The following is a 14604-nucleotide window of genomic DNA, read 5'->3' on the forward strand; positions in this document are numbered from 1 at the left end:
TTGCCCTTTGGTCGATGGATCTTATCTGTCAGTTATACAGTCAAACCCGACATATTCGGTAGCAAACCCTAGATAGTCCCTGTATGCACGCATCCCCAAGAGTCTATGCATATATATAATCATTCATTTATCATCTCCTTGAGGGATTCATCTGGAAAGGTATAAGTGTCTAGCCACATCTTGTGACTGAAGGTCAACAGAATCTCAAATCTTAACCTGAAGCAAGTGGGGGTGAGCCACTACGTTCATCTAGGGAGACTTGTGACTCAGATAAATATCAACCAATCTGTAGCAAGTGCGACAAAACCACAACCCTTGCGTCTACTTAAAATCTCAAATCATCTTAACTCAGAGCAAGTGGGGCGAACCACACCCTTGCATCTACCCAGGAAGTAAGTTCTTATATATCCAAGAGGAATAAAGGAGGGGATCCTAACCTCCCACCATCTCGCTGGAGGCGATTTTACAATACCATGAGGAACAAAAAAGGAAATTCTCACATTCCACCATCTCATTGGGGTCGCACTTTCGAGAAAGAGTGCTCAAGATGAAACAATCATGCCCAATTCAATTTCATAATCAAAATATAGTTTCATAGTCCAAATATGCCTCTTCAAACTTAACTCCACTATACTTTGATATGTCTTCTTTAATCCACTCAGTACACTCCACAAAACATTCTAGCTAATCCACCTATAATAGTCACCGTTTCTAAATTCTTAACAAAAAATACTCCTTTTATTTCACCCAATACTCTTTCGCTCATCTCAAAGCCTAAGCACTAGTTAGGGAATCTTAAACAATGTTTACAGAGGTATAAAAAGTTAGAAAAAATATTAAAAGCTCAAAATTATAATTTCAACAAAACAGGGGTCATGTGTACGTGAGCCACCTGCTGCGTACGCGAGACAAAAAAATATTGTTGCATACGTGAGACCCTGTCTGCATACGTGAGATTTTGAAAAAGACAGTGCCACGTACGTGAGACCCTATCCGCGTACGCAAGATTTCTGGAAAAAGCTCAATACTTGCGTCACGTGGCATGTCCGCATACGCACACATACCAGTTTTCCTAAAAAGCTGTTTGCTGCAGAATTCAATATTTTACACCAAACTACAAACGTGCATAATTTTTTCGTTAAAAATTATTTTCAGTCCGCTCTTCAAACATTGTAAACTTCACGGACCCAATTTTTATTCAAAATAAGTTTCACAAGATTTGGGAGTCCGAAAACTAAGTTATAACCTTTCGAAGTTAGTTAAAAATAAGATTTTACCAAAAATTGCCAAATCCTCTAATTTTCAAAACTCTCAATTCAAAATCAACCCAACTACATCCAAATCAATATCAACCATACCAAATTCAATCCTTAAACATCTAACAAGTATTATTTTCAAATTATCAACTCATTCAACCCAAACCTAAACACTCACTTTCAAACTAATTCAATCCACCATTCAAATTTTTAAAAAAATTTTCATCAATCATCATTAAAAATCAAAATCATCATCATTCAATAACATCACAACCATTATTCATCACATTGATACACCACTTTTTTGTGGTACATTTTGTGCCTAATTTAGGTGGATTCTATCCACTTTTTCAATATTTATTCAATAAAATTGTATAGTTTCATGATTGTCTCCTAATTTGTACTTAAGTGTGAAAACATATTTTTTTAGGCCTTTAATTGATTAATTTTAGTTCACCTTGATTCCACTAGATGCCTTGATGTGTTTAATAGTAATTTCAGGATTGAAAAGGCTAGAAATGGATCAAAGGAATGAAGAGAAAAGCATACAAAGTGGATAAATCATGGAAAACCAAGGATTTGGGATGCATTCACCGACGTGCACGCGAAGAAGACGCGCACGCATAGATATGGAGTCGCATGGGGATGCGTAGGCATACATGACGCACATGCGTGGATGAAAAATTGCCAAGCGACGTGTATGCGTGACCCACGCGTACGCGTCGATGCTTGCACGTGACCTCATTAAAGTGAATCTGCTGGAGGCAAATTCTGGTCTTCCCAGGACCAAATCCAACTCACTTCTAAGCCTATTTCATGTAGAAATCAAAAGGAGTCAAGGGGGGAAGTCAAATTGAATTTCGAAGGGAATGCTTTAGGGTAGTTTCTAGAGAGAGAAGCTCTCTCTTCTCTCTAGAATTAGGTTAGAGGTAGATTAAGATTTCTTAGATCTAGGTTTAATTCATGATTTGATTTACTTTTCCTTTATCAATTCTTGTTCTTCTACCTTTCCTCTCTCTAGTTTTATACTTCTTGTAATTCTCTACTTTGTTATTGATGCACTCTTGTTCCTCTTATTTTCCTTTAATTCAATTTGAGTTTGATTTCTTTTATTGTTGATTTGAATTGTTGTTGTTAATTTCTTTCAATTAGTAGTTGTAGATCCATATTTCTTGCAATTCGATTTTACTTTCCTTTTATGCCTTCCAAGTGTTTGACAAAATGCTTGGGAGAATGCTAGAGTAGATTTCTCTCCTTTTGGCTTTGGTTGAGTATTTAGTGACTCTTGAGTTATCAAACTCTCTTGTTGATTAATAATTGAAAGTTACTATAGTTGATTTGAATTCCACTAAAGCTAGTCTTTCCTTAGGAGTTGACTAGGACTTGAGGAATCAAATTAATTATTTCCACTTCACTTTCCTTCATAGTTAGAGGTTGACTAAGTGGAGCAATGGACAATTCTTATCACAATTGAGGAGGATAATGAGGATAGGATTTCTAGTTTTCTTACCTTGCCAAGAGCTTTCTTAGTTATTAGTTTATTTCCTTTGCAATTTACATTTCTTGTATCTTGACTCAAAAATCCCAAAACATACTTCATAGCCAATAACAATAACACTTCCCTGCAATTCCTTTGAGAGACGACCTGAAGTTTGAATACTTCGGTTTATATTTTGGGGTTTGTTACTTGTGACAACCAAGTTTTTGTATGAGAGGATTCTTTGTTGGTTTAGAAACTATACTTGTAACGAGAATTTATTTGTGAATTCTTTACCGACAAATTTCTTCTCATCACACATCCAGTTTCACTTTGTCAACTTCAATCTTTAACATTAACGTCATTCAATAATTTCACTCACAAAATCACAAACTCACAATTTACACATTCAATACCAAATTCAACAATTTTCATTCATCAATTAACCAATTCATGAAATTCAAACCTATCTTAAAGGCTACTAGTTTGAGTTTCACACAGCATTATATATTAACTACAAGAAACTAAAACCATACCTTAGCCAATTTTTTCCAAGATCAAAACACCACAATTCAAGTTTTCAAAACTCCGAATTAAATCCAATAAGTTCCAGCCACCAAAGCTTTATTATTCCAACTCCAATTCACTAATTTAACTCCAATTCACATTTATTCAATCTAATTTCATACAATATACCAAAATCAAACACTAGAATTTACTAATTCATCAATTTACAAGGGTTTAGTAGTTCCTTACCTTACCCACCGATGATTAAGGCAAAACTCAACAATTACCCAATGCTAGATTGCACCTAAACCACCAAAATCATGAAAATATCTTAATACCCAAACCAAATTTGCACAAATGAAAGGAATGAAGAATTAGGCACAAAATTCAGAGATCCTTACCACTTTGTTCAAATAAAATTGAAGAGCTTGACGAGACGAATGTGTGGCCACAAACAATGCGGCAATCGAAACTTCGAATTAAAAGTTATGAGCAAAGAAAATTTGGAGTGAATAGTGTACAAGGGTTTTGTTCTCCCTTCAGTTCTCTTCTCCGTGGAACACAATAAGAAAGGGGGAAGAGAGGCTGAAAGCTTGCTTATGTTGGGGTTGGTTATGTGGGCTTAGGTCCACTTGGGCTGGTTTATCCGATTTAGCCCGTTGACCCAATTTTGAACCAAAATCTTTAAAATTAGTGTTTAAATTTATATTTTAAATATTTTTACTCCTTTAAATTATAAAATTTAATTTTTTAATTTCTGTAGTTCATAATTAATTTATTATTTATTTATTTATTAATTTACATAATTTTATATCCTATCCACCTAATTATGAATTTTGTCCCCAAAATTCAATCATCTGAAAATAAGTGCGGTCAGCTCTTCCTCATCTCCAATTCAAGTTCCCACATATGTTCCTTGATTCCAGTTTGATACCAAACAACCTTTTCTAACGAGACTTCTTTTCCTTGGAGTTTTTTATACTGACATTATCACTCTTGACTGGAATCACTTAAAACATTAATTTTCTTTCAATTGAACTGATTCAAGTTATAAGATATGGGTTGCATCAGATGTGTAGTTTCGAAGCTACGAAATGTGGAGTATGTTGTGTAGATTTAAAAGATATATCAGTAAAACTATTTTGATATGCCACTGGCCACCAATCCTCTTTAGAATTTGGGAGGAACCAATATAGCGGAAGTTTTAAACTTCTTGGTTTTAATTGCTTTTTCGATCTCAGTTGTTGGAATAACCTTCAAGAACACTTAACTTTCTTCTTCAAACTCTTTTCGTTTTCTCTTTTTTTTTATTCACATAACTCTTCTGTCGACTTAGTTAAAATCTTAACTCGAATTCGCTTAATCTGTTCTCTGCTGTCTTGGCTATCAATTCAAAACTTAAGACGTTTGACCTTTTGAGTTCATATCAACACAAAGGCAATTAGCACATCGTGCAATTTCACTATCTTTTTAATGTACAGTTTTACCAATTTTTTCAATGAATAATTCATTTGAATAAACAAAAAGTAAGTAAACTTGATCGATCAATCTACAATAATCCAAATAATCATATTGTGCCGACCAGGGATTCACAACCAAACCGCCACACAAAACTCGACGTTGCAAATATTATTTATTCGAATATATTTGATCAAATGCTTAAGCCCCGTAGCAGTGGATTCTATTCCTATATTGCTTTCATAGAGCTAAAATTGATATATATATATATATATATATATATATATATATATATATATAAAAGAAAATAATTGCAAATTTCGATATACCCGTCACTTTTAGGGTGTGTTTGGCAAATTCGTTTGAAGAGAAAAAGTACGTTTAAACTTATTGAAAGTTTTAATTTTTTGTTTGGCTAATTTTTGGTTTGGCAAACGTAGAAGTAATTTTGTAGTCAAAATCACGTTTATCAGAAGCAACAATTTCTAGCTTCTGCATTTCACTAACGGGCTTTTAACCATTTACACTAAGCATCTATTTTTTCTTTACCAATTTTATCCTTTAGACATGTTATTATATTATTTATAGAATTCTTATTATTTCTCTTTATATGAGCTCTCTTTTCTATTATTTATTATTTTTATTTTTTTGTTAAATTTTTATTTGACATTATACACTCTTATAATTGTGATTCTTGTATATTATATTTATTTTTATATTTTTATAATATGATTTATTGATCACATTAGGTAAAATAAATTAAACAAAAAATTAACCATAAATAATAATAATAGTAAAAAACTATAGGTACTAAAAAAAGTACTAAAAGAACTAAAAATATACTATATAAAATATATCATCAAGAATTTTTAGATTTATTTTCATCACTATCGATATAAATATTTAATTTTATTATTTTTAGTATTTTTTTATAATTATAATTCTAGTATATACAATTTTTTATTGTAATTTTTTTATAATATAGATTATGATCCTATTAAAAAAGACAAATTAAATAAAAAATTAATTATATATATTAATAAAATCATAAACGCTGAATTCCAAAATAATATTAAGAATAAGATTATTAAGAGTATTAAAATAAAAATACGATATAAAAAATACTAAATTAACATTTTCATGTTAATATTTAAAATTTTAAAAGATATAACATATTTGATTAAATAATCTTATATATATATAATTTATATTTCTTATTTTTAATATAAAAATATTTTACTAATTTTTATATGTTATTTTTATTTTAATAAATAAATATTAATTTTATTATAAAATTAATTAATAAAATTATTTAAATATCTAAATTAAAATGATAGGATAATATAAAAAAAATTATTTAAGTTAATACTTATTTTAATAATTTTTTATTTAAAAATATATTTTAAGTAGTATAAACCAAACAATATTTAATCCATTTTAATATAAAAATGACTAAACATAAATCGTTCAATACAAACTTACTTTCATTAAAATTAAGTTTACAAAATCAATTTTATACAAATTTTACAAACCGAAACACACACAGTCTTTCATCCATGTTCGTTGTTTCCTTACTCTAATGCTTCTCCGCTCTGGGGCTTGGTCATTCGGCCCAACTGCTTCAATCTCACTCCCCACCTTATTTGTTGGGCCAGAATCACTGCTTGGTATAATTGAGCTCGTATTATTATATGTTCTGACCAAAAAAAAAAAAAGAAGCAATACATTTATCTAAAAGATATATGAAAAACGTAAATGTTATATATATATATATTATAAATGTCATTCTCATATGTGTGCGAGAGAGATTAGAAAATGGTCGTTGAATACTTCAATAATTTTGAATTAGTATTACATTTTTAGTATTATTTAGTCATTTTTGGTTACGTAGGAAATAAGGAATTGACAGCTACAAAAATATAATTTCAACCATAAGAAAATTCAAAGACCCTCAGTTTCCAATTCCACCCTTAAAACACGGCAAAAGAAACTAGTTATTTTTCCAAATGTAGTAACGGATAAATTCGTATAACAATTAAAAAAAAAAAAAAAACTATCAATTCTCTCTATCATGAATTTTGATTGTATAGATTTTAGATTTTGAAGTTATAATTTTAAAAATTTAAATGTGTAATTTTCTTTTATTAGCTGATTGATATGATATATGCTAATAAAAAAATGTTTGATATACTAGAAATCAGTTTTTAAATTAGAAATTATATATTTATATATTTTTAACTAAATAACAAATTACTAAAATAATCAAATATTTTATACCAAAATAATTAAACTAGTCATAAACGAATAATACTTTCAGTAGTATCATAAAAAAATTGAGATATCCAATTCAATATATTTCTATGCACAATCACAAATTAATAATTAATTTTTTATAAATATATGCCGCCATTGATATGTTCATTAACGTAAGATTGTTAATAAATTATAATTTAAATGACATAATTTTTTTATATTTATCTAAAAAATTGTGGGTTCGATTCTTTCTATTTTGGTTAAAAAAAAATATATATATATAGTTTCTAGTTTGTGCCCGCAAACTATGGCACGATTGGGTCGGCATTCATTTGTCTTAACATATAGAATAAGCATCGATCCAAAAGATTGTGTATATCCTTTGTTGATCTCATGTTCATCAATTAATTCTTCGGCTTTTACTTCTTCAATGTAACATGGACTACTCCCTCCGGCATATATAATTATCAAATAATAAAGATTTTCATATTGGCATACAAGTGTTTTTTTTTTCTTTTCTAAAAAATTAGACTAGTTTTCTAATATGATTAATTTTATTTTATCTAGAGTATTTTTGAAGAAGATCGTAAATGTTAAGAAAAAAAAATATATGTTATTTTTGTATTAATTAGTGATAAAATATATGTTATTCATGTGAAGTTGATGGCTAAGAGTCGTCAAATGAAAATTTAGTCAAATTAATCAAATTATTTAACCACTCTCAGCCATCAATTTCAGGTAAAGTCAATTGTACATGAGTTTTCACTCTATAACAATTAGCATATAATGTACATAATACATGATATGACCAGTAAGATCGGTTATGAATTATAGCTCGGTAACGCACCCACAATAATGGCCGAACATTCGCAATAATCGGCATTTATTTCCATAACGTCGGACATATGATTAATTCTCTCCTCAGACGTTACGACCTAGATAAAACGGTCATCCCAATCCGAACAAATATAAAAGCAAGGGACAGGAACGAAAGAGGTATGCAATCTCTCTAAGAAAAAGTCCTCATATATATTCATCTATTAACTTGAGCGTCGGAGTGCCTTTGCAGGTACCCACCTCCCCCGCTCTCTCTTGCCGACGAAGTTTGGAACGCGTCTTAGAAGTTTGCCGACCTTACCAGAAGGAACGACCTATACCTCGGTTCGGACTGGTAAGAACATTGGCGCCCACCGTGGGGCCGAAAAATTTCAAAACATCATTCGCGGCAGGCCCCAAAATCTCCACACACTTTCATGGCTGATGCTCCCCCGCCCACTCCATCCGAACTTTTGAGGATGGTGACTGAACTTCAACAAGCAAATCAGTGAATGGCGGAGGAAAACCAGAGAATGCAAAACCAAATCGCGCAATTAGAACAAGCTCGCCTAGAGCATCATAACCACGATCATGAAAACAGCGAACGAACTCATGTCTCTGAGACACCACAGAGCAACAACGAAGGAAATCGGCAGAATGATGAAACTCAACCCGATAACGAGGAAGAACAACCTGACAACTCGGCAGGACCATTTACAGCAGATATAATGAACTTCCAACTCCCCCGACAATTCACTCTGCCGACAACTTTAACCCCATACGACGGGTTGGGTGACCCAAAGCAACATGTCAAGAAGTTCCGATCTATTATGATCGTTAACGGTGCATCCGATCCAATTCTTTGTCGATGTTTTCCATCTTTTTTAGACGGTCCTGCACTTGACTGGTTTTGCTCTTTGCCTGCAGATTCGATATCTCGTTTTCAGGAGTTGGCTGCCCAATTTGAAGATCATTTTGCAGCATCCGCAATATATCTCCACGATTCTGATTATTTGACGACCATAAAACAGGGAGCACAAGAAAGTCTGAAGGACTATATCACCCGCTTTACAAAGGTTGCCATGAGGATTCCCGACCTCCATCCAGAAGTTCATCTACACGCCATAAAAAGCGGCATTCGCCCTGGCAAATTTCAGGAAACTATCGCTGTGACAAAGCCAAAAACTTTAGCCGAATTTCGTGAAAAGGCCAAGGGTCAGATCGACGTCGAAGAACTCAGACAAGCAAGGAAAACGGAAAGATCGGCCACAACTAAGGACGACGATAAACCTCGGGATAGCAAAAAAGCATTTAAGCCGGTTCCACGTTATGACTCATACACTCAATTCAACACAAAAAGGGACGATATTATAAAGGAGATATTAAACTCCAAACTAATCAAGCCTCCTCGCAAAGCTGGCAATTATCCCGAATCAAAAAGTGTCGACAGATCAAAGTATTGCACTTTTCACCAGAAACACGGACACACCACCAACGAATGTGTCATCGCTAAAGATCTCCTTGAACGGCTAGCAAGGCAAGGACATCTCGACAAATTTATTGCAGGGCATATGCAGAAAAATACTAGCCCCACACCCGACACATCAACAGCTGGCGCCTCCTCAAAAGGAAAGGACAAGGCACCGGCGCAACCTAGAGGGGTAATAAACTGTATCTCCGGGGGCTACGCTGGAGGAGGACACACAAGCTCAGCCCGAAAACGTACTTACAGGGCCATGCTAGCAATCACGGATGCCCCAAGCCATCCTCGGCCACTGACGAATATTTCAGAAGTAACTTTCAGATCAACCGACTTTAACGGTGTTGATACCAATCTGGACGACCTTGTTATCATCTCAATTCAGCTGGGAGACCTGATAGTGAGGAAAGTTTTACTCGACCCAGGAAGCAGTGCAGATGTCCTATTTTTCACCACCTTCAAAAAAATGAAGCTGAGTAACAACATTCTGCAGCCATACATGGGAGACCTGGTTGGATTTTCAGGAGAACGAGTTCCTGTACTGGGATCAGTGTGGTTACAAACCACACTCGGTGAGCAACCATTACACAATACACAGGATATTCAGTATCTTGTAGTCGATTGTTTTAGCCCCTATAATGTTATTTTAGGCAGACCCTTTTTAAATAAATTTGCTGCAATCGTATCTACTGTTCACCTTTGTGTCAAGTTTCCTGTGCAGGACAATATCATAGCTACAGTTCACGGAGATCTCCAGGAGGCGAGGCAATGCTACAACACGAGCCTAAAGCCATTCAAAAAAGTCGGACAATCACATATCAATTCCATAAAGTCGGAACAGATAACAATATCCGAACTTGACCCCGCGCCGACTTTCAGGATCAGCCTGCGCCGAACGAGGAGTTAGCAAAAATCACTTTAAATGAAGATCCACTAAAATTTACTTTTGTAGGTACTTCCATGAGTACAGAAGACAGGAAAAGCCTCACAAGCTTTCTGCAGGAGAATGCCAACCTATTCGCATGGACCTCCGCTGATATGCCAGGAATAGATCCGTCTATTATAACACATAAATTGGCACTAAATCCAGCAGCTAGGCCGATTTCCCAGAAAAAAAGAAATCTCGGCACCGAAAAGCGACAAGCATCAATTGCCGAGGTACAAAAGCTCATTAATGCCAACTTCATCAGAGAAATCCGATTTACAACATGGCTCGCCAATGTGGTTATGGTAAGAAAGAGTAATGGGGCCACATATCAACGGCTGATGAATAAGATTTTTCAGCAGCAAATAGGCCGAAATATAGAAGTTTACGTTGATGATATGGTCGCCAAAACAAAGCTCGGCGACTCTCATATCCAAGACCTAGCTGAAATCTTCGGACAAATCCGACGATACAACATGAGGCTAAATCCAGAAAAATGCGCCTTCGGAGTGCAGGGAGGAAAATTCCTCGGATTCATCCTCACAAGCCGAGGAATTGAAGCAAATCCAGAAAAATGTCAAGCAATACTCACCATGCAAAGCCCATCCACAGTAAAAGAGGTTCAACGGCTAACAGGACGATTAGCCGCTTTATCTAGATTTTTACCATGCTTAGCACCTAAATCCTCAAATTTCTTCCAATGTTTAAAAAAGAAAGCAAAGCATTTTGAATGGGACCAAGACTGTGAAATGGCTTTCAAGAATTTAAAAGAATTTCTTTCAAAACCCCCCTGTCTTACAAAAACCAAAATCCGGCGAGCCATTATACATATATTTATCCATTACTGATGCTTCCATTAGTTCTGCACTTGTAACAGAAACAGATAGGAACCAACAGCCAGTCTATTTCGTGAGCAAGTCCTTACAAAACGCCGAGCTTCGCTACCCAAGGTTGGAAAAGCTTGCCTTAGCTCTAGTATTCTCATCAAGACGCCTCCGACCATATTTCCAAAGCCACACGATCATCGTCAGAACAGGACAACCTTTACGGCAGGTTCTTTCAAAACCCGAATTAGCAGGAAGACTAATTAAATGGGCTATTGAGTTGTCGGAATTTGACATTCAATATCAGCCACGAGGGTCGGTCAAGTCCCAATACCTAGTTGACTTTGTCGCCGAACTTACGGAACCATGCTCAGACGCATCAAGTCCGACCTGGACCTTATTCGTAGACGGGGCTTCCAACCCTCAAGGCGCCGGCGCTGGAATACTACTCGAAAACTCAGATGGCATAGTCCTCGAGCACTCCCTCAGATTTTCATTCAAGGCTAGCAATAACCAATCCGAATACGAGGCCCTCATAGCAGGGCTCAGGTTAGCAACCGATCTACATATTGATAATTTAAGAGTTTACTGCGATTCATTATTAGTCGTCCAACAGGTGAAGCACAGTTTTCAAACAAAAGACCCGATCTTATTAAAGTATCTGGATATTGTCCATCAACTACTCCAAAATTTTTCAACAATCCACATTATTCACATACCTAGGGAACAAAACCATAGAGCGGATATTCTGTCGAAATTAGCAACTACACAGGCACACACCACTACTCTTTTACAGTCAACACTAGACAAGCCGAGCATTGATACACATAACGTTCTAAGCATTGTTAATAAAGATAATTGGCAACACCCTTACATTCAATACCTCCGTTCTGGAACAATTCCGAATCACATTGACAATAAAGGTAAATTCAGAAGACAGGCCTCCTATTACACACTGTTAAATGATAACCTGTACAGGCGAGGATACTCTCGACCTTTATTAAAATGTTTGAACAGGGCAGAAGCCGACCTTGTATTATCTGAAGCACACGAGGGAATTTGTGGAATACACTCTGGAGCTCGAAGCCTGTCACAGAAAATCCTTCGAGCCGGGTTCTACTGGCCGACGATATGGAAAGATAGCAAACACAAGGTCAGAACATGTGATAATTGTCAGAAGCATTCGCCGACCATTCATCTACCAGCAGAGCATCTTCATCATTTGACGGTAAGCTGGACATTCGAAAAATGGGGAATCGATATTCTAGGACCATTCCCCACCGCTCCAAGACAGGTAAAATACTTGGTAGTTGCAATTGATTACTTTTCCAAATGGATCGAAGCACAACCTTTGGCGAAAATCACATCAGCACAAATGATAAGCTTCGTTTGGAAAAACATAATATGCAGATTTGGTATACCGAATAATATTACAACTGACAATGGCCGTCAATTTATCGACCAAAGTTTCAAAGCTTTTTTGCAGAATCTTAAAATAAAACAGCATTTTTCTTCTGTCGAACATCCACAGTCAAACGGATTAGCGGAAGACGCTAATAAGGTCATTCTCCAGGCTTTAAGGAAAAAGCTCGACAACGCAAAAGGGTTATGGGCCGAACTTGTGCCAGAAGTATTATGGGCATATAATACTACAGCTCATTCAACAACAAAGGAAAGCCCGTTCCGTTTGGTATACAGATCTGAAGCTATGATCCCTATAGAAGTCTCACATGGCTCAATGCGGACGTTAGCTAAAGAACATGATCAAGCTCGGCAAGCAGAGCTCGATTTAATCGAAGAAATACGAGAAACAGCAGCCATTCGCCACCGAGCACTACAGCAGCAACTCAGCCGACGATATGGGCAGAAGGTGAAACCAAGATCCTTCAACACTGGTGACTTGGTACTCAGAAAAACAGAACAAGCCCGCCGACCTCCCTCCCATGGGAAACTTGCAGCAACATGGGATGGTCCGTACAGAATATCTGAAGTCCTCGGCAGAGGGGCATACAAGTTAGAAGACTTAAATGGCACTAAACTACCTAGCACATGGAATGTTGGCTCCCTAAAGCGATACTACAGTTAGCAAACCAGTACTCTTTTTCCTACCATGAGAATTTTTCCCAAAGGGTTTTTGCTCGTGGAGGTTTTAATGAGGCTGGCTTACCTTGAAAAAATTAAGACATTTCACAGGTACTACTGTTCATACAATGTAATTTACATTTCATTTCATATAAATCAAACCGATCATTCATTCCCCGAAAGGGACTTATTCCGAACAAAATTACACTCCTTTAAAGGAGAAACCGATCATATCTAAAGTCGCATTACTATCATACGAATGCGCAAATACCATAACTCTAACTGTCATTCAAGCCATCCAAGGGCAACAAAATACACGATTGGGAAGCAAACAAACCCCAATCGAAACAGTTTTTCACAAATAAACACTTAAATACAAAATACTGATGTTCAGTCACAAGAAACCAGATTCTCAATTCGAACAGCAACAACTTCAAAAAAATTCCCAAAAGAAAATATTAGTCATTTAAACTGTCACCTCCCTCCTCACCAACCTCTTCATCGTCAACAAGCTTACCATCCCGAATTACTTTGCCAGGATCCATGGCCGAAAAATCTTCTTCCGGAAACAAAAACCTCGCCTGATTAACAGCTCGTTGGAACCCCTCAGCGAAAGCATCCAGAATATCCCCTTCCTTACGATTCTCAAGCTCTTTCATCTTCGCCGACACCTCAATCACCTGGTTACTCAAACTCGACAAATCATTTTCTTTTTTCTTCAGCAAACCAGAAATCTCCTCATGGCACTCTTTTTGGACTTTCAGCTCAGTCTCAACCTCAGACAACTTTTTCTTCAAATCAGTCACGTTCGTTTCTTTCAGCAAAAGTTGTTCCTTTAATTCGGCAACTTGCGAAGCCTCACCAATTGACTTCCTATGTTTTTTCTCCTGACTCCGCCCAATGCAAGCTAGCCGAAACCCCAATACCTAATACCCACAGATCAACGTTCAGTTCGTAAAACACACATAAAAAAAAGAGATACCTGTAGAAACTGATCAACCCCTATATCCCCAACCTCCTCTACTCGCCTAATATCCGTCACAGTCTGAACGACTTCATCGGCCACAATATTAAAGGGAAACTTCTTGTTCCACACCGACGAACTCTCCCCTTCCTCTTCAAATAGGTGTAGCCTCTGCTGCTTCATCAAAAAATTTGACAAATCATCCAGCTGAACATTTTCCTCCTTACCCTGTATATCACCTGACAAAGCTGACTCTGACTTCCTCTTCTTAAAAACAATCGCCTTCTTCCTCGGCAGGGGCTGATTAACCTCGGCACCCCCATCATCCTTGTCCTGATTGGACGACGAGCCCTCAAAGTTTTTTGTCTTAAATCGAGACCTTAAGCTAGATGCGGTCACCCCTGGAAAAGTACCAGCTGAAAACATTGAACCGTTATTTAGCTAGGCAATCAAAAAGAGGTAACACTAGCAAACAGTTTTTCAAATCCTTACCAAAATATTCTATAACAGAGCCCTTATCTTCCTCCCAAGGAAGTAAATCAGAAACCGAAATTAAACCACT

At 36.0% G+C, this 14604-nt stretch overlaps 1 protein-coding gene across 1 annotated transcript; it reads left to right on the forward strand.

Annotated features, from left to right (window-relative positions):
• Positions 1-8279: 8279 nt before the first annotated feature.
• Positions 8280-10154, forward strand: LOC112708271 (uncharacterized). Its single transcript, XM_025760458.1, has one exon. It carries the CDS (start codon positions 8280-8282, stop codon positions 10152-10154), a length of 1875 nt encoding a protein of 624 aa, XP_025616243.1.
• The last annotated feature ends 4450 nt before the right edge of the window (positions 10155-14604 follow it).

The sequence above is a fragment of the Arachis hypogaea genome, chromosome 8 (assembly GCF_003086295.3).
Source record: "Arachis hypogaea cultivar Tifrunner chromosome 8, arahy.Tifrunner.gnm2.J5K5, whole genome shotgun sequence".
Taxonomy (NCBI): domain Eukaryota; kingdom Viridiplantae; phylum Streptophyta; class Magnoliopsida; order Fabales; family Fabaceae; genus Arachis; species Arachis hypogaea.